General features: G+C 61.8%; 1 protein-coding gene across 1 annotated transcript in view; it reads left to right on the forward strand.

Annotated features, from left to right (window-relative positions):
* The window catches only part of TCERG1L (transcription elongation regulator 1 like), a 52,766-nt gene extending 49,296 nt beyond the window's left edge, over positions 1-3,470 (forward strand). Inside the window, exons 10-12 of the mRNA XM_055119114.1 lie at positions 85-174; positions 1,647-1,765; positions 2,836-3,470. Coding sequence (XP_054975089.1) covers positions 85-174; positions 1,647-1,765; positions 2,836-2,992 — 366 coding nt within the window. The 3' untranslated portion in view covers positions 2,993-3,470. The remainder of the gene's footprint in view (positions 1-84; positions 175-1,646; positions 1,766-2,835) is intronic.
* Positions 3,471-23,169: the final 19,699 nt, after the last annotated feature.

Consider the following 23,169-nt stretch of genomic DNA (forward strand, 5'->3'; position numbering starts at 1 on the left):
TTCCCTGCCCCCGTCTCCCAGCACCCAGCCCCCCGTCTCCCTGCCCGCCGCCTCTCGGTGCCCACGGCGCTGCCCCTCCCCCAGGTGTCCGCCTTCTCCACCTGGGAAAAGGAGCTGCACAAAATCGTCTTTGACCCCCGCTACCTGCTCCTGAACTCGGAGGAGCGCAGGCAGGTAAGGGCGCAGGGCGGGCGGGTACCAGCTGCCCCATGACCTCCAGGTCAGCCTGGTGCAGGGGTGCGGCTGCAGGAGTGGGGGCAGAAGCCTGGGTAGCAGATAGGGGTGGAAGTTTCTAGAACACAGGGCCCAGGAGGAGGGAGGGGGTGATCAAGTGCCCCGGCTGGCCGTGGTGGTCCCGGGCTGCGAGTGCCCAGTTAGACGGACAGACGGATGGGCAGACGGACCCCAGGGCAGGCCATGCCGAGGGGAGCCGTGGTGCGGACTCCTGGGGTCTGGGAGGTACCCTGGGGCTGAGGGCCGCGGGCCAAGCCTGCCCTGGTGTGGGCATCTGGCTGCCGTGCAGACCCCGACGCCCCTCTGTCGTCTGAGCCTGGGGCCACGCTGTCCCCGGCCTGCAGAGCTGCTCTTCCTGGTGTCTCCCGCTGTGGCGGCCAAGCAGGCCCCTGCCCCCGTCCCCAGGTGCCCCCTCCTCAGCTTTAGGGGCCACGGGAGGGGGTGCTGGGTGCACACGAGGCCCCGACCCCACCCTCCACTGAGTCATGGGCTGGTGGCCCCGGCAGGACCGTGAAGCACCGTCGCGGCTCTGGGGTCTCGGGGTGGGCAGACTAGGGTCCCAGCTGGGTGGGCCTGAGGCAGCCCAGAGAGGAGCCCCCTGGGACCCCTGGGGTCAGGGTTCCTGAGGGGCCTCGTGGACCTGCTGCCGGCCTGCTGGTGGCCGTCACGTGACCCACCTTTGTCCCCACGGCCAGGAGCAGCTCGAGGCGGCCGGTTCTCCCTGGGGCAAGTCTCCTGATGCCCCCTGGTGCTGGCCTGGGGTCAGGGGCTCACGGCCGGGCAGGACAGGGCAGCTCCTCCCGCCCTCACTCGTGTGTGGCCTCACGTGGGCGTGTGCACGTGTGTACATGGGTGTGGGGTAGGCACATGGGTGTGGATGCGTGTGCACGTGGCATGTGCGCATGGGAGTGTATTGTGCACGTGTGTGTGGGCGTGCAGTGGGGGTGTGCATGGGTGCATGTGGGTGTGTGCGTGTAGGCATGTGCGCATATATGCGTGTGTGTGGATGTGTATGTGGGTGTGGGTGTGGGTTCATGGGCATGTATGTGTGGGCGTGGTGCATGTGGGTACGTGTATGTGGGTGTGATGCGTGTGGGTGTGGGTGCGTGAGCATGTATGTGTGGGTGTGGTGCATGTGGGTGCGTGTGTGTGTGGGTGTGGGTGCGTGGGCATGTATGTGCGGGTGTGGTGCATGTGGGTACGTGTGCGTGTGGGTGCGTGGGCATGTATGTGTGGGTGTGGTGCATGTGGGTGTGTGTGCATGTGGGTGTGGGTGCATGGGCATGTATGTGCGGGTGTGGTGCGTGTGGGTACGTGTGGGTGCGTAGGCATGTATGTGCGGGTGTGGTGCGTGTGGGTGCGTGTGCGTGTGCATGGCGTACATGCAGCCGCCCTCTCCCCATGTGTCCTAGAACTTCGAGCAGTTCGCCAAGACCAGGCTCAAGGAGGAGCACCGGGAGCGGCGGAACAAGCTGCTGCTGGCCAGGGAGGGCTTCCGGCGGCTCCTGGAGGAGGCCAAGGTGACCCCCAGGTACGCGGGCAGGTGCCGCCCCCAGGGCCAGGCCGAGAGCCCCCGCGGTGGCCGCGAGGGATTCGGCCCCTCTGTGACTCCCTGGAGCAGAACCCGAGGGAGACGGTGCCCGAGGGCGCGCGGGCCAGTCCCGGGCTCCGCACCTCGTGCCCAGCCGGGCGCCGCGTCGGACTTTCAACACTAACGTTTTTATCACGACAAAGAGCGACTTGGGCGGAGAGTGCGGCGGTGAGGTGCTGGCCTCGACGCGTCCGACCTGAGTCACCCGGCACCCGGCCCCGAGCGCTGCTGGGTGTGGCCCCAAGCAGAGAGGGTGATTGATTTGGGTGGACCTTTAGGTTGGGATATTATTTTCTCAAATATTCATGCCTTACTAGTTTAATGAGATGCATAAATATCGGGCTTTTAATGGATACGAATCGGTCTTTGCTTTCCCCGAAGATACAGGTAGCTCTGGTCAATAATTAATTAATCTGCTTGGCCAGTCGTTGGTTCTGAAGGCTCGTCAAGTGCTCTAAAGGGCAGAGGGGGTCTCCGTGGGAAGCGACGGGCCGTGGCCCCCCTGTGCAACTTTCCGACCTGGGCTGCTCGAGAAGTGTCCCCCGCTGGCCTTCAGAGCGGGACTCTCCGAGGCGGCCACTGGCCGCTGGCCTGTCCCTCAGGGTGCTGGTGGGGGAGGGAGAGGAGCACTGAGTGGGGGTCGGGGCTGAGTCGGGGTCGGGGCTGAGGACCCCAGGGAGCAGCAGGGCTGTGATTCGGGCCATGAGCACGTGTGTGAATCTGCGTCTTGGCTCGGGGCAGCCTGCAGGGCTCGTCCCGTCGCTGCTGGGGCGAGCGCCCGCTGCTTTGCAGTTCCCAGGGCAGGAGGAACGCCCCTCGCAGAAGGACGCCAGCAGGGCCGGGGTGGCTCAGGGGCCGAGGTGGTGGCAGGGGCAGCGGGGAGGGCACAGTCTGCGTGGCGCGTGCCCTGCGCCTTGTGGGGTCAGTGGGCACCTGAGGTGTAGGTGAGCAGGGCCCCCCCCAGGCCCCCACTGCCCTCGGAGGGTCTCACGGCCCCGGTTCTTCTCCAGGACCACGTTTAAGGAGTTTGCCGAGAAGTACGGCCGGGACCCGAGGTTCCGGCTGGTCCAGAAGCGGAAGGACCAGGAGCACTTCTTCACCCAGTTCATCCTCGTCCTGAAGAAGCGGGACAAGGAGAACCGCCTGCGGCTCCGGAGGATGAGATGAGCCCGAGGGGGCCATGGGCGGGCCGGGGCCCAGGGGCCGCCGCGGGGGCCGCAGGCTCTCGCTGAGGATCAGTGTTTCATATTGAAGCTCTTTCGTACGACGTTCAAAGTCTGATGCGTTTCTGCTCGACAGGGCCCGTGGGTCCTGGTCCAAATCGTGCGGGTCACGTGTGGCACATGCCAGAGAGAAGCACACGCGTGCCGTGGGCCTGAGCGGGTCGTCCCCGCCACCTGGAACCGCGTGCTGCGAGCCCCTCCCCTTCCTCCCTGTGTCCCGGTCTGTCCCGTGTCCTCGTGGTGGCAGTGGCCTGAGAAGGGGCCCAAGGCCGAGGCCCCGCAGAGAAGAGTAATTTTGTACAAATCCATCATGCTACAGTTTCAGTTATTTTTACTGTATGCCCAGAGTTTGCATGAGATTTTTCTCATCATCTTTGTATAAAAAAATTTTTAATTTTTTTTAATTAAATATTTTAAACCAGCGTGTTTCGTGGTGAAACTCTCCTGTCTGGGGACTGTCCCCACGCGAGGCTGGGGTGGCCGCGTCCCATTCCCCGGCAGCTCGCACCCGGGCTGTAGCTCGGACACTCGCAGGGGCGTCCCTCTTCCCTGCCGTGAGGGGTGAGCGTCGGGCTCGGTGCCGCTCAGACCCTGATTGGCCTTGAGGACAAACCACGTGGCTGGGAGGGGCAGGGCAGGGGTGCGGCGGGTGGGGACGCCGTGGGGACACTTCCCGGAGCCTGCCCATGACTAGGAGCGCAGCCGCGGGCACGCGTGCACACACATTGCGTGTGCAGACACGAGGCCACGTGGACACACCGTGTGCTTTAGCTGAAGCCCAGTCTGAGCCCCGGGACCCCGGGACCCCGGTGAAAGCCGACAGCCCAGCTCCCGAGACCCCTGCGCTGGGACCCCCGCCGTGCGTCACGCACCCCGCGCTGCAGGGCCAGCCGCACCCCCACGGCCCGCGGCACTGACTCCGGGGCTGCCCGCGTGGTGCCGGGGCTGGGCCTGGCCGGGAGGCTCCCCGAGAGCTCCTGGACCACAGCCACCACGAAGTCGCTCCGCAGCCTCACGCCTCCGATCTCGACGTGGGCTTCACTGCGTGGACACAGGGCTTCACTGCGTGGACACGAGGGTGTGCCGGCCAAGGAGGCAGCGGCCCGAGCCCCCGGCCTTCCCGCCCAGGCACCGCCTCTGTGAGGGGACGCACGGGGCACGGCAGACCCTCAGCCACCTGGTTGCCGCGGCCTTTCTCAGGCCCCCAGGAGGACTCAGGGCCGGCCACCAGCTAGGGACAGTCTTGACCAATGCCGTGTCCTGCACCTGGGTGGCCGGCCCCTGGGCCTCACAGTGCCCCTGAGTCTGCAGGACTGTGTAAAAACACAAAAAAGAAAATGGAACGAGGAGGGGAGCACCTCACCGCACCAGGCACAGGGCACAGGGCAGTGGCACTCTATCTCTCCCGCCGCCTGCATTCAGTAGTCTCCAGCCGCTTCCCTGCCCCCCGGGGAGGTTGATGGCAATGACGAGGCAGGCGAAGGAAGGAACAGAGACAGGCTGGTCGGTCTCAGTTGCAGTTTATTCCATTCCCATCTCCATTCTCCTCTGAGTCTCCTCCTGCTTCCTCCTCCCCCATCCTACTTCATTCTCCTTCTGGATCTGGATCTGGATCTGGCTTCTCCAGATCTGGCTGGAACTTGCCCCGGCCCCAGCCCCCCCCCCCCCACAGCCTAGTTAAATCCCTAAGAATGAGGGGCTGGGGCTTACACATAGGTGTGGTCACCATCAATAGGGGGTAAAGTTCTTTCCCTCAGGGGATGCTCCTTCTAGGACAGATTCTCTTTCAGCAGGACACCCACCCAAGAGCGGAATCCCATGGGTGTGTTTCTCCTCTCCTTGTCCAACCAACATATAAGCATTCATAATATTAATCATTTTGTATGGACATAGCAAGAGATGCATTAAGCCTATAGAATTGCTTTCCTGGGGGCATTTCTATCTCAGACTACAGTGCTCAGGCCAGATTAGTCTTTCCTATCCTTAGCAGGGTCCTAGTCTCATCATTGCTTTTGGATCATGACATGACATGTCCATGACCAAGATCTTAACATATAGTTAAGCATTAGGCGCTTTGGCCAGGCCCATCTCGATGCCAGGGTAGCACATAACTCACCGCTTGCCCTGGGTCCGTCCCGTCCCTCATCGGGACCCTGCTTTTGGGGGTGCTAGGAAGTAAGGGCAGCTGAGGCTTAAGTCGAGAAAGCAGATGCCTGGGAGTGAATAATATTTGAAGCCAATTAAATCCCATGTTACCAAAGCATATTAACAACTGTCTTTCTTTGTCCATACAAAAAAGATATTGCTTTAAAGTAAACTATTCAAAAGACATGAGGAGAGGAGCAAGGCAATATTAACTTACAATACAAGTTCACTGTCCTAGCAAGGTCTGACCTTACAAATTAACAGAGTCTGATTAGGGGAAGAGCTGATTAACTGGTTGAGGAAGGGAGCATAGAAGTGATTACATATAGACAAAGGAGTGGGAGTGACTCGGGAGCACTTTGATATGGGCGTGACTGATATACCTAAGCTCCTCGTGGCAAGGGGAGCAGGTCATACCAATGTAGTCTAGAATAGTTTAGAGATTATTACCAGATAAGCCCAAACTCTGTGGCAAGGGAGAAAGGACAAACCAATGATGTCCTACACAGGACCAGTCCCTCCCCTCCTCGGGGGACCCCTACAGAGACAACACGGGGCACCCTGGGGCTGGCCCGCTGCCCACAGCGCATTACGGGACCTGGCGGCCCCCGTGCTTAGACCAGCATGCGGGGAACGTGCTGGCCTGGCCACACAGGGCTCGAGGGTGGACACTCTGGCCTGACCCCACTCAGGGGTGGACTCACTGGCCTGGCCCCACTCAGGGGTGGACGCACTGGCCTGGCCCCACTCAGGGGTGGACGCACTGGCCTGGCCCCACTCGGGGGTGGACGCGCTGGCCTGGCCCCACTCGGGGGTGGACGCGCTGGCCTGGCCCCACTCGGGGGTGGACACTCTGGCCTGGCCCACAGGGCTTGACCACAGTAGCAGGAGAGCCTGCACCTGGTCCTCGGGGCTGTGTCTGGCAGCAGGGCGCACATGCATGGACACAGGCCGCCCCTTCCCTGGGGCTCCCTCTACGCGTCCTGCTGGCCCTGGACCCCTTCCCCGACACACAGGGCAGCCTCAGCACCCGCCTCGCTCCGCTATCACCCCTGCAGAGACCCTGCTTTCAGCAGCCGGAGTCACTCAGCTGTTTGCCTCCAGAAAACAGATTCCATCTGAGTCAGTGCAGGAAAGGGCCACGTGGCCCTGAGACAGCAGCTGAGAACGTGGGACCCTGCCCCGGGCCAGGCCCACCGCTCTGCCCGCACCCGGGGGACCCGCAGGGCTCTCTTCTCGGCTCCCCGTCCTGTCTTGCTTCCAAGCCTCTCTCCCTCCCTCTCTGCCTCCCTCTCCCTCCCTCTCTCTCTCTCCCTCCCTCTCCCTCCCTCTCTCCCTCTCCCTCCCTCTCCCTCCCTCTCCCTCCCTCTCCCTCTCTCTCCCTCTTTCTCTCTCTTCCTCCCTTCCCTCTCCCTCTCCCTCCCCAGATATTAGTCTCGGGGACGGTGTTTGTTCAGTTTAACTGAGTCTAAATCAGTCTTCCTGGGAGCGGCCTCGTTCCCACACGTGTCTGGAGGAAGCGGCCACGTCCGACCTCGTGGCACGGGCAGCACCATGGACAGAGAAGGCGCCACTCTGTGTCCATCTCCAGGCGCCTCCCGCTCACCTGAGTTGCGGTGAGGGAGATGCCCTGGGCAGCTCTCGCCCCTGTGCTCGCCCCCCCCCCCCGCTGCCCAGGCGGGCCCTGTGGGACGTGGCGGGCAGCCACGTGGGCTCTCACCCGCTGGTGCCCACCTGGCCTCACTCCGAGACAAGCGTCGTGAGCTCGGGGCTGAGCAGAGCAGGGGACACGGCGACACGGGAGAAGAGCTCCGGGGCGCTGGGGCGGGGGGTCGCATGCAGGGACCGGGTTCAACACCAGCACCCCGGGCGTGCCCCTCAGTGCCGCCGGAGAGATCCCACACCAAGGAGAATACAAACACAGTGAGCCACATTGATCATAGAGCGACGTCTGCGTGAGGGCCACCGGCTTCCTTGTTTTGAGGAATATTCAGGTGGCAAGAAAAACGTCCTTTGGAAATGAAACGGACGCGGCGGCACCCGGGCCAGCGGGTGATTTATGAATCTCTGGAGCGAGGACGAGTAGGGGGGAGGCAGGAGGGGCTGCGTGGTGGAGCCCGAGGGGGGGGCCGCCTCTGACAGGCACCCGCCCGCGTCCCCGAGAGCGAGGCCAGCGTGCGGAACGCCTCTGGGTATGCAGGAGTTTTTATTCAACTTCTCATCGCTAGGAAAATCACACTCTGATCTGCTCTCCACAAGGCAGACGGAACAGGCCCCGGAGCCCGGCCCCCTGCGGGCACAGGGAGGAAACGCTCCTTCCTTCCCGCGGCCGCCAGCTGACCACGTGTGGGTTAAGGTCGCGTGGAAAAGAAAGACCTTCAGGCTTCAACACTGTCCGTGCACCGGGTGTCTGCACCGGAGGGCGGGGGTGGGGCTGCGCTCGCTTCCGGCTTCCCCTGAGTCTTCCTCCCCATGGGGGCCCTGTCCCCGGGACCCTCCCCACGGGGGCTGTGCCCCCCGGGATCCTCCCCACGGGGGCCGTGTCCCCGGGACCCTCCCCACGGGGGCCGTGACCCCGGGACCCTCCCCACGGGGGCCGTGACCCCGGGACCCTCCCCACGGGGGCCGTGCCCCCCAGGACCCTCCCCACGGGGGCCGTGTCCCCGGGACCCTCCCCGCGGGGGCCGTGTTTCCTAGGACTCTCAGTCCACCTGTTAAAGCACAGATGCGTGTGGGCCTCATATGACGCTTAGCTCACGACTTGAGAGAGAACCGGGAGCTTAATCATTCTTGATTTACCAGGAATGACAGGGAACAAGAACTCAATTTCCAATGCATTTTGAATAAATAACATTTGTGTTAATAAGTAATGCGGCCGGTCTCTGTCCCTGCCTTCGGCGGGAGCCTCTCGGTGCTCAGCTTCCCCATCGCAGAGCCGGTGTCTCTGTCACTCCGGGGCCCGGGGCCTCAGCCCCGGCACAGGCCTCGGTGTCCTGGGGGGTCTGGCGGGCCGTGGGCCGAGACCCTGGGCTGGACTGGCCCGTCCGACTCAAGGACAAACATCTGCGGTGACACCACACCACACCCTGCGCCCACTTCCCGCACTCGGTGCTCAGTACCGCGGGACCCGCTGGCGGTGGTGGCATGGCTCACACGTGCCCTCTGGGGGGGACAGAGCCTGCGTGAGGGTCTCACCGCGCTTAGGCATATGGCGGTGGGGTGGGGGATGTCACTGGGGATTCCCGAGCAGAGGGGCCGGGCGTGGAGCCGGCGCAGGGGCAGGCGGGACAGGCTGAGGGCCGTGGGCAGGGGGGCAACGGGGAGGCTGCTCGGGCCGCTCTGAGCCCGCCTTGCCCGCGGGGACCACTTGCCTGGCGCTTTCACGGCAGGGCCTGAGTGACGCAGGCGACTGTCCCGATAGCAGAGCCTCGTGAGGACGCCCCAGGCCCCGGGGACCCCAGAGACAGGGCAGGGCCTCGCACCCGCTGCTGCCCACGCCCCGGAAGCAGTGAGGGGCCCGGAGCAGAGCACTGAGGGCAGAGCAAGGCACTTGGGGCTTAAAGTGTCTGTTCCCCGGGCCGACGATGGTTCTGCAGTGTGAGTGTGGCCCCGGGATGGGTCCCCAGGGCGTGTTGCCGGGCCTGTGAAGGCCCAGTTTCTGGTTCTTTGAGGAATGTCATATTGTTTTCCAGAAAAGCTGCAATGGAGTCCCTTTCTCCCCGCACCCGCGCCAGCACTGGGTGTTCTTGTTATTTTGATGCGGGCCAGTCTCTGAGGTGTGAGATGATATCTCATTGCTTTGATTTGCATCTCCCTGATGACTAGTGACGTGGAGCATTTTTTCATGTGCCTTTTGGCCGTTTGTATTTCTCTTCTGAGGAAGCTTCTGTTCATTTCTTCTCCCCAATTTTTGACAGGGTTGGATGTTTTATCTACCAGTGCCTTATATATCTTCGATATTAATCCCTTGTCAGCTGGGTGTTGGGTGAATAATTTTCCCATTCCGTGGGCTGTCTTTGTGTCTTGGTCACCATTTCCTTTGAGATGCAGAAGCTCACAGTGTCATGTGGTCCCATTTGTGTATCTCTTCCGCTTGCCTGGTCAATGCTATTTTATTCTTGAAGATCCTTCAGCCTCTATGTCAGTTCATCGCAACGCTAGTCACAATAGCCAGAATCCAGAAACAGCCCGAGTGCCCAAGAACAGACGACTGGATAGGGCAACTATGGTACATCTACACAATGAACTACTACACAGCCACAAGGAAAAGTGAAGTCATGAAATGCGCAGAGGTGGATGCACACGGACAGTATCATGCTGGGCGAAATGAGTCAGGAGGGGGCGGGAAGAAAATGACGGCACTGGCGTATGGAATACAGGAAAACACAGCACGGGATTCTACCCAGGGACAGTAGAAACGAGGGCCAGGAGGATTGGTCCACGGTTGGAAGCTTGACACAAGTGTGGGGGGAGGGGAGGACAGCTGGCATAGGGAAGGGACCACTGTGACGGTGATAGAGGGAAATGGTCACTGCGGACAAGAACCGAGTGCTGAGGGGAGGCAAAGGAACACGGTAACCTCTCAGTAGCTGTATGGCCAACCGTCATGCCTAAGAGGAGGGAGAGAGAGAAGAAAGAGTAGAGGGAAAGAGAGGAGAGAAAGAGAGATGGTGGGGGAGAGAGAGAGAGAGGGTGAGGGAGAGAGGGAGAGGGAGGGAGAGGGAGAGAGAGGGAGGGAGAGAGAGAAGAAAGAGTAGAGGGAAAGGGGAGAGAGGGAGGGAGAGAGGGTGGGGGAGAGAGAGAGGGTGGGACAGAGAGAGGGAGGGAGAGAGAGAGGGTGGGGGAGAGAGAGGGGGAGAGAGAGGAAGAGAGAGGGTGGGGGAGAGAAAGAGGGAGGGAGAGAGGAAGAAAGAGTGAGGGAGAGAGAGAGGGTGGGAGGGAGGGAGAGAGAGAGGGAGGTGGAGTGGGAGAGAGAGAGGGTGGGAGAGGTGAGGGAGAGAGAGAGAGGGAAGGAGGGAGGGAGGGAGGGAGGGAGGAGTGTGCAGGCAGGCTGGAGGGGGTGCTGTGTTGGAACACTGTATGACTGAGCCCTGACCATGAACTTAGTAACTGTGTATCTCACGGTGACGCAACAAAGTAGACAAACAATTGTGGCTGTGAGAAATGAAGTGGAGCCGACGGCCACCAACTGCCAAGCTGGGCCCCGTCCCCACACCTCCCAGGCCCCCGAGCACTTGGCTCCTGAGCACAGCGGGTACAGCCCGAATACCACAGGCGAAGCCCCAACAGGCGAGAGCCCGGGTAGTCCCAGAGCAGGGCCAGGGCGGGCCAGGGCCCATTCCCCGCACCCTCGCTTCCTGGGGGCCGGAGACGCTGTGGGAGACGGGGCAGCCCCCAGCCCCTCCCAGGGGCATTCCGGGGGGCGGGGCCTGGGCTGGGGCGCAGGAAGCCCCCGGCCAGACGCAGCTCGGGACTCCGAGTTCCAGCCCCCGTAAGCCAGGACGACAGTGCAGGGCCTTCTCTCGTCCCCGCGCCCTAAAGGGGCGACGCAGATAAACAGGCCACACGAGAACCCGCAGGGCCGAGGCTCCGGGGAAGGGTCTGCGGGTGCTGGCGGGGCGGGTCGCTTGAGTCCCCGGGGCCCGTGAGGGATGGGGGGACCGGACCGTCTCCCTGCCGGCCGCCGAGTGGGTGGTTCCTCACACACAGGAGGGGCCGGGAGGGGCCCAGCACCCAGCTGGGCGTCCCCAGGGGAACTCAGGGCGCAGGGAGCCCCCCTGTCTGGGCCCTCGGGGGCAGCGGGCTGCCAGGGAGCGCAGTGTGGGCGGGCGGGTGGGGTGGGAGACCCCCCTCGGCACCCTGCGGGTCATCCCCGGGAGCGAGCCTGCCCCGGGCGGGGGGCTCGCCGCTGGGTGCCTGAAGTGGGACCCGTGCCTCTCACAGGCGAGACACAGCCTGCAGCTGCTCGTCACGCGGCCCTTCGGGCAGTGCTCCCGCGGCCAGCCAGACTCAGACGCGAGTGCCCGTGTCTGGTCTGGTCACTGGGCTCTGCACTGGGCTGCTGGCAGCGTCCGGTGACCCCGGGGAGCCCCTCCTCGCCCACGTGCCGGCCCCTCTCACAGGGCTTCATGGCGCCCGAGCGGCTGGAGTCAGGCGTTTCTTTCACTGGGGTTTGGGGCGTTTCTGACGGGGAATTTCTCATTCGGGAAGCCCAGGGAGAAGTCGGGAGTGGAGAGTCGGGCGGGGCAGGCTGGACCCTTCCCTCCTGTCTCACCCACACGGACGCACACACACACACAGACTCACACGCACTCACAAATGACACGCACACACATCTGTTCTGTCTCATCCGTGCACACTCACACTGACACACGCAGTCACACTCACACTCACACACATTCACAGACACACACATACTAACACACACAGTCACACACACTCATACACACACTCACAGACAGACACACACAGATACATATATAGTCGCATAATTACATTCACACATACTCTCAGACACATACACTCACAGATACACACACTCAGTCACACACAGTTATACAGTCACACACACTCAGACACACAGTCACCCACACTCACAGACACACACATTCACACACACATATAGTCACACACTTACACTCACAGACACTCTCAGACACATACACTCACATACTCACAGACACGCGCACAGAAACATACTCAGGCACACACACACTCACAGACACACACATTCACACACACATATAGTCACAAACTTACACTCACAGACACTCTCAGACACATACACTCACATACTCACAGACACATGCACAGAAACATACTCAGGCACACACACACTCACAGACACACATAGTCGCACACTTACACTCACTGACATACACTGTCAGATGCACATACACTCACACTCACAGACACGCACAGACACACAGCCACACACACTCACAGACACACACAGCCACACACACTCACAGACACACATATAGTCGCACACTTACACTCACTGACACACTCTCAGACACACATACACTCACACACTCACAAACACACACTCATAGTCACACACAGTCACTCACACCCACAGACACACGCACAGACACAAAGCCCCCCACTGTGTGCCGGGCTCAAGCAGCCTGGAGGAGCCCCGCCTGCTGGGCCAGACCCTGCACCATGCCCACAGGAGAGGGAGCCAGTGTCCTGGGGTCGGGAGGGGGGCCACGAGCCCCGGAGCCCCAGACCTCGGCCGCCCCCGCAGCTCTCCCCAACGCCCCCTGCTCTGCGCCCTCAGGGCAGAAGCAGAGCTCACAGCCGAGACGTCAGCCGTGCTCACAGCTCCCAGGGGTGGGGGATGCGGCACCTGTTCTTTGTTGCCATGGCAACTGCTAGGCCCTACGAGGCTGGAAGGCAGACAGGCAGATAGACTCATGGACAGGCAGACGGACGAAGGACAGAGAGACGGAAGGCAATGGGCAGATGGGCAGATGGACCGACAGACAGATGGATGGACAGACAGGCGGATTGACAAATGGGCAAACAGATGGACAGACAGATGGAGAAGCAGCAGGGATGGGGAGAGATAGTGGGGATGGGGGAGGGGCAGCAGATATGGGGGAGGGACAATGAGGATGGGGAGGGCAGTGGGGGTGGGGGAGGGGCAGTGAGGATGGGGAAGAGGAGCAGCAGATATGGGGGAGGGACAATGAGGATGGGGAGGGCAGTGGGGGTGGGAGAGGGGCAGTGAGGATGGGGAAGAGGAGCAGCAGCGATGGGGGAGGGCAGTGAGGATGGGGGAGGGACAGCAGATATGGGGGAGGGGCAGTGAGGATGGGGGAGGGCAGTGAGGATGGGGGAGGGACAGCAGGTATGGGGGAGGGGCAGTGAGAATGGGGCAGGGCAGTGGAGGTGGGGGAGGGGCAGGCAGGATGGGGAGGGGCAGCAGCAATGGGGGAGGGGTGGGCAGGATGGGGAGGGGCAGTGGGGCTGAGGGAGGGCAGTGGGGATGGAGTGGGCAGTGGGGGTGGGGAGGGACAGCAGGGGTGAGGGAGGGGAGGGCAGGATGGGGGAGGGGCAGTGAGAATGGGAGGGCGGTGGGGTGGGCGAGGGGCAGCAGGGGTGGGGGAGGGGCAGTGAGGATGGGGAGTGCAGTGGGGTTTGGGAAGGGGCGGGCAGGATGGGGAGGAGCAGCAACGATGGGGGAGGGGCAGTAAGGGTGGGGAAGGGGCAGCGAGGGTGGGGGAGGGCAGCGGGGATGGGGGCCCGGGGGCAAGCTATGGGAGGGGCAGTGGGGGAGCCTCAGGCGGTCAGGGGAGGGCACAGAGAAGTGGCAGCTGAGGATGGGCCGATCAGGCGAGTATCCCCCCGCAGTCCTGCCTTCACTGCGGGTCCCCCCAGGATGGTCAGAGAGGGAACCCGCTGCCCGAGATCAGAACGTCCAACAGCCACAGCAGGGGACAGAAAGGCCGGGACAGGCGAGAGCGGCAGGGACACAGGCGTCCAGGGCGGGCGTCCAGGGTGGTGGCCAGCAGAGTGTGAGCAGCCGTGACCGGGCTCCGTCAGTGTCCTGCGAGCTGGTGCTGTGTTTCCTGAGCAAGCGTGATTCAGACCCCGTGCGCGGTCGGGACTGGCCGGGAAGTGCCCGGTGAGCGGGGGGGAGGGGGGCCTTCTGCCCGCTGCCCATGAGGCCGACCGCCCCGGTGCAGTGCGGGTCACGACATGGAGATGTGCAGGATGGTGGCGAGATGCCCCGGGCCAGGGGCTCCGCTGGACACTGTGACCCCTGCAGGCCAGCGTCTCCGGGCCCCACCTCGGGGCCGTGGGCAGATCCGCTCAGTGGACGAGGACAGAGACTGCTGGAGCCCCAGCTTCACGGAGCAGGGACACGGTCCTGGGCCCGGAGGGCATCCGTGACTGACCGCGGGTGGGCGGAGGAAGAGCAGAGGGACCCAGAGAGGCAGCGTCCCCGGCCGACCCCGCAGCCCAGCACGCTGCCCAGCCCCACTCCACCCCTGCCCACAGCCCGTGCTGACCCTCCTGCCCACTCCCGCCCTCCCCGCGGCTCAGGGTCCTTCTGGGCCTGAGTCTCGCATTGGCGTCCTGATGTGTGAAGAAATAAATAAAACTTCTAGGGAGAAAATTAATTTTGAAAATAATTAGGGATGCTCAGCTCCTGTTGAATACAGACGAGGTTCGCGTCCCTCTGTCTCGGGGGCACAGCGCCAGGCGCAGACCCGGAGATGGGGCCCCAGCACAGGAGCAGCCCTGGTAGCGCCTGGCCCGTGTCTGCAGGCGCGTGCCAGGGCCCCATGGCCCAGGGAGGGAGCCGTGGGCCCGCCCGGTGTGGCCGTCTGGGGGCCCGGAGCTCAGATGGACGGACTGTCCCCAGTGCCACAGTGCTGGGCCCCGCTGACCGGGACAAAGTCGCACACCTGGGGCTGCCGAGGGCAGGGGTCACCTCTGCAAGCTCTCCACAGACCCCCATAACACACAGACCCCCATAACACAGACCCCCATAACACAGACCCCCATAACACACAGACCCCCATAACACACAGACCCCCATGACACACAGACCCCCATAATACACAGACCCCAATAACACAAAGACCCCATAACACACAGACCCAAATAACACAGACCCCCATGACACACAGACCCCAATAATACACAGACCCCCATAACACAGAGACCCCATAACACAGACCTCAATAACACAGAGACCCCATAACACAGACCCCCATAACACAGACCCCAATAATACAGACCCCCATAACACACAGACCCCCATAACACACAGATGCCTGTCCCACTGAGACCCCAATAACACAGACCCCATAACACAGACCCCACGACCCCTGGGTCATGCAGTTGAGGCCACACGGGCACCCACAGCCGTGGCATGTGCAGGACAGGCCTAGGCTGTGTGGCCCTTACTGGCTACTGGTATGTCCTCTGTCCCTGGACATACCACGTCTGGAAGGCCTGAGAGCAGCCGGGCTGACCCCGGCCCCTGCCCCTCGGCTGCGGGACACTGCCTGGCCCAGCAGCTGTTACAGTGTTACAGTGTTACAGTGTTACAGTAACACTCTCCGTCTCCTCTCCCAGGTGTCGGCTTTCCAGCCTCCCGCAGCCCAGTAACACTTCCAGGTCCCGCCCGTCTCCTGGGCCTGAGCCACCATTGAGCCGAAGGCAGGGCACGGGCGGGGTGCTGGGTTGCTGGGTCCCCAGGGGCTGGCCCTGCTGGCTCTGGCCACTAACGCTGTGATAGCTTCCGGGGGGCTCCGGGCGCCCCCGGGGCTGTCAGTGGCCCCTGCTCCGTGTCGCTGGCCATCCACCCCGAGTCTCTCCCCAGCTGCAAACCTTCCTCTGCTCACAAAGGCAGCGGCTTCAGGTGCCCCCGGGTGGGCCTGGGCGGGGCCGGCGGGCACCCTGTGAGCTCGGCGACTCTCCTGGCTGTGAAGTGCGGGGCAGCAGGACACTGGCGTGGCTGCTGTCCGCTTGCCAATGTGTCCGGCACGAGCTGGCTCGGGACTCCGGGGGTCAGAGGCACCACGGGGCAGCCCGGCATCCGTCGTGCTCAGCGGGAAACGCTCGGCGCGATGCGGGTCCGTGGCACAGTTCGGAAGGTGCCCGCAGCCGGGGGGGGGGGGCTTGTCCGCCGGCCACCTCGTCCCTGGTGCTTTGGGACGCTCACGGGCTTGTTGGCTTGTTGCTGACTGAGCTGGGGGCCGCGTCGTGCTGGGAGAGGAGCTTCGGAGTCTCGGGGGCCCGGCAGGCCAGCGTGGGGGCGGGCAGGGGCCCTGTCTGGGGGGTGGGGGGAGGGTGAGGCCCAGCAGGCCCCACGCTGGCTGTTCCTGGGGGTGGTCCCTGTTCCTGGGGGTGGTCCCAGTGGCAGCTCCGGCGCTGGCCGAGCTGGGGCCTTCCAGACCCTTGGCCTGGGAGCAGGGCCCAGAGGAGAGGCGCGGTGGGAGGGCCGGCAGGAGCGGGGCCACAGCTGCTCTGCCCTGGGCCGGGCCGGCCCCTCGCAAGGCGGTTCCCGGCGTCCAGCCCCCTCGGCTGTGTGCCCAGACCTGCACCTAGGCCCGGGCTGTGCTGTCCCGCCCCTCGGGGGTCTTCGGGGACTCGCCAGGAGGGAACAGAGAGGCGGGGCCTGGGGGCCTGTGTCCAGCGGGAGGGTCCAGGCTGGCCAGGAAGGAGCAGAGGCTTTGGGGAGCAGGGGATGGAGCTTCCGGAGCTCTGGGCCATTGGGGGTCCCTGGTCCGGTGCCAGTGCGGGGACAGACACCACAGGACTCGCCTTGCCGAGGGGGCACATGCCAGGCCCACCTGTCACCCGACCCCGTCACCGTCCCCGGCTCCCCACCCCCCACCCCTGCTCGTGCCCCCCAGCTCGGCTCTCTGACATTTCAGGGGGCTCAGCATGGGTGTGGACAGACCACAGAGGTGCTGGCTGCCCCCCAGTGCCCCTGAGGGCAGCAGAGAGGGGTCCTCTGGGGCCTGGAAGCTTCTGGCCCTCGGGGCTGCGGGGGAGCAGGAAGCCACATGCGGGGGGCCAGAGTCTGGCCTGGGTCACGGTGGAGAGTCGGGTGTGGGTCAGAATGTGGTCCAGGCCAGGATCTGGGCTCACGGGACTCTCGGGACGAGCTCTGGGCGCCACCTTCATGGGCTCCCAGGTGCCAGGGACCACGGGAGCCCATTTCCATGGCAACCGGGATGGAGCCAAGAGCAGCCAAGGGAGGAGCCACTCTCGGCCCCCACACGGGCTCTGGCTCCTGCCGCAGCCCCTGCAGCCCCTGCACCTCATCTGCATCCCCCACTGCACCCCCTTACCTGCCCCCCTCACCTGCCCCCTCACCTGTGCCCCTCACCTGCCCCCTCACCTGCTCCCTCACCTGTACCCCTCACCTGTACCCCTCACCTGCACCCCTCACCTGCACCCCTCACCTATGCCCCTCACCTGCACCCCTCACCTATGCCCCTCACCTGCACCCCTCACCTGCACCCCTCCCCTGTACCCCTCACCTATGCCCCTCACCTGCCCCCTCACCTGCACCCCTCACCTGCACCCCTCACCTGCCCCCTCACCTGCCCCCTCACCTGTGCCCCTCACCTGCCCCCTCACCTGCTCCCTCACCTGTACCCCTCACCTGTACCCCTCACCTGCACCCCTCACCTGCACCCCTCACCTATGCCCCTCACCTGCACCCCTCACCTATGCCCCTCACCTGCACCCCTCACCTGCACCCCTCCCCTGTACCCCTCACCTATGCCCCTCACCTGCCCCCTCACCTGCACCCCTCACCTGCACCCCTCACCTGCCCCCTCACCTGCCCCCTCACCTGTGCCCCTCACCTGCCCCCTCACCTGCTCCCTCACCTGTACCCCTCACCTGTACCCCTCACCTGCACCCCTCACCTGCACCCCTCACCTATGCCCCTCACCTGCACCCCTCACCTATGCCCATCACCTGCCCCCTCACCTGCACCCCTCACCTGCACCCTTCACCTGTGCCCCTCACCTGACCCCTCACCTGCACCCCTCACCTGCCCCCTCACCTGCACCCCTCACCTGCACCCCTCACCTGCCCCCTCACCTGTTCCCCTCACCTACACCCGCTCACCTACTCCCCTCACCTGCCCCCTCACCTGCCCCCTCACCTGCCCCCTCACCTGCTCCCCTCACCTGCCCCCTCACCTGCACCCCTCACCTGCACCCCTCACCTGCCCCCTCACCTGCTCCCCTCACCTACACCCGCTCACCTACTCCCCTCACATGCTCCCCTCACCTGCCCCACCACCTGCACCTCCCACCTGCTCCCCTCACCTGCACCCCTCACCTGCCCCATCACCTGCCCCCTCACCTGCCCCCTCACCTGCACCCCTCACCTGCACCCCTCACCTGCCCCCTCACCTGCCCCCTCACCTGCACCCCTCACCTGCCCCCTCACCTGCTCCCCTCACCTGTGCCCCTCACCTGCTCCCCTCACCTCTGCTCCCCCTTCCTGTGTCCCCCTGCCAGAGCCCGTCTCAGAACCTGCCTGGGGTCGGGCAGCTGGGCGTGTCTGGGGTCACTCGGCACAGGACTGCCCCGAGGTCCTCGCCGGAGAAGCAGTGGCAGTGGGCCTGGCAGCGCTGCCTGCTTTGGCCCCCACTCCAGGCAGTGCAGGGGAGAGTGGGGGAGGTTGGGGGAGTCAGCAGGAGGGGTGAAGGGGGCATGGCGGTTTGGTGCCCTGCGGGGCAGGGGCTGGGGCAGCTGGGCCCAGCGTCACTGCCGGGGCCGGCGGGAACTGTTGCGGGTCTGTCGCAGGAGGGGACGCCCTCGGCAGCCACGGTGTGCGAGGAAAGCTCCTCCCTGGCCACGGGGGCCTGGACACGCAGGCCTGTCGCCGGACACTGCCGCTGGGCTCGCCCCTGCTGCCTGGCGGGGCCCCTCTGCCAGCACGGCCAGGGCCAGGCCAGACTCCCGCAGCCCCTCCTGCTCCGGGCTGTGGCCCCAGGGTCCCCCCTCCCCCAACTACCACTGGGGGCCTCTGCCAAGATCTGCACGGAGCCGACGGCTCAGGGTTCCAGCCGGGCTTCAGTTGGGCAGTGCCATCCTCAAACTAGCCCAGCGTTTTATTCGAGTTTCTGCAGGGAAAAAACAAAACAAAACAAGACCCAGAAAAACAGCTGTAAGGCACGAAGCAGAGAGATGCTTTTGTCAGCACATCAGACAGAGGAAATTCTTTTGACAAAATTTTCCAATGAACAGGAGTTCACGGAGGTGGCTGGGTGCGAGGTGAAACGCAGGGATGCAAGGTGCTGTGAGTCCTGGGGGCGGGCGACAGGGGTCCCTCACGCAGCGCAGGCCAGAGAGTCCCCAAGAATAAACCGCCCAAAACATAACTATGTGGAATAAAAGCAAAGCGCTTCCAGAAGTCAGCACCAAAGTCAGCTTCTCTCATCAGATGGATCCAAATTAACATAAAAACCTCCATTTGCAAAGAGGGGAAAATGCACAAACAGCTGAGGACAGTGAGGGTCGAGAGGGGTCCTCGTCTCGCTGCCGTCAGAAACTTCTGGTAAAGTCGCATGGGCTGGACGGGCAGTAGGTCAGGTGGCTCTGTAGATCAATGGATCAATATCAGGCCCTGAGAGGGCGCTCAGGGAAATTCAGGTCCAGGAGAAATCAAGACTGTCCCCTAGAAAGCGCAGAATCCGTTATGATCCGGGAAAGGATTTTCTTTCTTAGAAAGAGGCGCAAGAAGCTGAAACTGTTTGGAAAGATCAGCTTAATTCCTTTCCAGTCTTTCTGGAAGGTCGTGTTGGGACAGCGGCGTGAGGCGGCGGGGACAGGGCTCCCGAGCAGAGGGCCGGGCGGGGCTGCGGAGAAGGAAAGGTGGCCCTGACTGTCAGCCCCTGGCCCTGCCCGGGCTCCGGCTCTCAGGGCTGACCACGCTGCAGGGGCACGCGGGGCCACACTCCAGGGGAGCCCTGGGGTCCCCGACACTGAGGGGCAGCCCTGGGGCTCTGGCACCACCAAGCTCTGCCTGCCCTGTCCCCGGGACTCATGTTCTGCTGGCCAGGCTGACTGAGCACTGCGGGGGGCGCCCCTGAGCCCACTCCTGAGTGTCCTGGCCTGCAACGAAAACCAACTCATGAGAACACGGACAAGGAAACTGCAGAGTCAAGGTGGAGGGGGACCCCACGACCAGGGCCCGGGATGGCCTCGTGATCTCTCGGCAAAGAGAGGAGGGTCCGAGCCTGGGCTCACGGCTCGGGCTGACTGCGGTGACAGTCAGGAGGCAGAGCCAGGAGGCCGCCACCTGCACTGTGGTGACCCTCAGGTGCCTGAAAGTCCACTCCTGGGTCGGCAGCTGGGAGGAGGGCAGGCGCCCACCCACACGGCCTCAGAGGGTGGGCAGGTGAGGGAAAGGGCGTGGTCTCGGGGTGTGGACGGTGTGGGGCGCAGCACGGCCTCAGTGTCTCCCAGGCTCAGCCGTGGCTGTTGCTGGGGCACGGTGCAGTGTGGGTGTGACTCGCCGTGTCTGTCCCAGGGATAGCCTCACGGCGTCCCTCACGGCCAAGCGGGCAGGCCCCCGTCGCCTTCGCTATGAGCTTCGTCTGCTGACGCTTGTTCAGAACAGAATCCCGGCACGCCCTCGCCCGCCCGCCCAGGGGGCCCGGTGCAGAAGGGGCTGACCAAGGGACGGGGAGGCGGGACAGACGCTGACCGTGTGCGGGCCCAGGGCAGAGCGGGCTGAGACGCAGCGGCCAGACAGAGGGGCAAGCGCGTGAGTGAGAGGGGCTGCCCGAGGGGAACCCGGTTCTGAGGGGCGACATCAGTGAACTGTACACGCAGCGAGCAGATGTTTCCCACAGAGGGGGAAGGACCCCGTGGCATCGCCTGACACAACTCAGACCCACGTTTGACGAGAAATGAAACTGCCGATGGGCATCGTGAGTGACAGAACGAAAATCCTCAAGGAACTAACAGCAGACCCGAGAGGCCCGAGGCCGCGGGCAAGCGGCATCACCTCAGAGTCCAGGCTGGTCTCACGGCCAGGAGTCAGTGACCGGGAGAGCCGGGTCAGGAGAAGAGAGGACAGCGTCCACAGCAGTGATCAATGCTCAGGAAGAGGTGTGAGGAAGCCAGCGCCCTGTCACGGGAACGGAGGGAAAATGTGTGTCTCCACACGAGCAAGGGCACTCAGGGAAAAGCCGCAACTAACTAGCACTGTAACTGACTAGCACTGTAACAGTAACTAGCACTGTAACAGTAACTGTAACTAGCACTGTAACAGTAACTAGCACTGTAACTGTTACTGTAACTAGCACTGTAACAGTAACTAGCACTGTAACTGTTACTGTAACTATAACTAGCACTGTAACTGTAACCGTAACTGTAACTGTAACTAGCATCCTTAGAATGAAGGAATGTTGCTCCCAGAGGCCAGAATAAGGTGGGGACGTCTGTGCTGCAGATCGTCCACTCTGCTCTGCCCAGCCCAGTCCTGGCCAGCCCAGCCCAGCCCAGCCCAGTCTATTCTATTCTCTTTTCTATTCTTTCTTTATTCTGTTCTATTCCAGGTTCTAGTGAAGACAATTGTGGAAGGGAATGAAATGAAAGCCATCCAGATCATAAATGAAGTAGTAAAACTATTTGCAAACAGAACAAATATTATAAGGGAAGTGGACATAAGGATGACGGATATTGAAAGTTCCAAAGAGTCTATGAACAAAACACATTAAAATTATTAAGTTTAGTAATAGCACAGAACATAAGATCCATATACAAGCTGTTTCATATTTAGTTAATACAAAAGTAATAAATTAATTGGATGTTTTCATTCATAACAAAAACATTAAAATATACATATGAATGAATTTAATAAATGCAAGAAGTTTTTTGAAGACTATAAAATGTTAAAATAAAAATGGGGAGATATCCCATTTTCATGGATCCAATAACTTAGTATTCCTAAAATGTTAATACTCTCCAGTTTAATTTATAGATTGAACAAAACATCAAAGTAATAATTCGTTTTTAATTCATAATTTGAAAGTCTGAATTGGGTGGAAGTTTCTTTGAATGTGCAAAGGCCAAGAATCTCTTCTTAAATATGTCCCCAAGCATTCTAAGAAACAGATGCATGGAACTTGGTCAAAATCTAGTATTTCGGTGCTGAAAAGCCCACCTTTAAAAAGTGACTTGGGAGAGATCAGCGAGCTGCAGAGATGCCTGCAGACCCCTCACCAGGCTGAATTTCAGATTCAGGCACCCCAGAGGGGGCGGGTGAGTCCCCTCAGCCCCGGCAGCTGGAAACCTCCAGAACCCAATCCCTGCCACGCTCAGGGCTGGCATGGCTGAGCTGCAGCCATGAGTGAATCAATTGAAGAGCTCAGGGATGTGAGTCTTGTGACTGAAATCTCCAGGCTCTGACGGAGGCCCCCCACCCCTGTTCTCCCGGGAGTCTGGCAGTCACGCCCAGGAACTGCCTCTGGCACCGAGAAAGCTCATTAACCGGCTATGATCCACAAATGAATCATGATCCACAAAGGAATCATGATCCACAAATGAATCCCGAAAGAGATCTGTGAGCTGCAGAGATGCTTCCGGACCCCAAAGTCATCGTCCAGTTAAAAATTTAACCCCAGCTGTCTCTCCCCATCAACAGTTTAGAATTCCTGGAGCGACATCTCAGCCTCGGCAGCACCGATGCTCGGGGAGAAGCACCCCGCACTGGACGTGGTGTAAAGGAGAAGGCAACTCATCTTGACTGAGAAAATACCTGTACCGTGTCAGTGGTCTCCTGTCCAAGGGCTAAATGGCTCCAGGGCGAGACACAGCAACCTCCACACTTTCCGCTAAGGAAATCCTTTTTGATCATTTTTAGCAAATTATTCATAATGAGCAACACAAAATGATCATTCTGGGCCTGCTACTGGGGAGGCTTGGGTGGTGGCTGGGAAAATGGGAAATGGTGCCAGGAAGCTGCAGGGGTGGAATTGTGTCGTCATATTGAGCGCAATAAATCACTGTGAACAATTTCATAAAAATGAAATAAAATTTTTTTTTGAGATTAAATTTTTTTAAAGTGACTTGCCACTGGAGGCTCCAATGTGGCACCGTTGGGAAGGATGAGTAGAGAGAAGCTTCTAAAATCTCAGGGCTAGGACGAGTGGAGACGTTACTGAGACCACTTGAGAAAATCGACAATCAACGGGATGATGATGATGGTGATGATGATGATGATGATGGTGATGGTGATGATGATGATGATGATGATGATGATGATGATGACTTGGCAGGTCCCCGTAGCTAAGGGCCACAGTGGCTAAGGGTACGGCTGGAGGCTGACCTGGGCTCGCTGTCTGGCCCTCTCAGGATCCCCTGAGCCTGCCAGGAGCAAGCCCGGAGCACTGCTGGCATCTGTCTCCCCAAAAAGCACAAGTGAATTTACGAATCCTGCCTTTGACAAGGATTTTGACCCATGATGAAGAGG

The sequence above is a fragment of the Sorex araneus genome, chromosome 11, assembly GCF_027595985.1.
Source record: "Sorex araneus isolate mSorAra2 chromosome 11, mSorAra2.pri, whole genome shotgun sequence".
In the NCBI taxonomy this organism is placed as follows: Eukaryota; Metazoa; Chordata; class Mammalia; order Eulipotyphla; family Soricidae; genus Sorex; species Sorex araneus.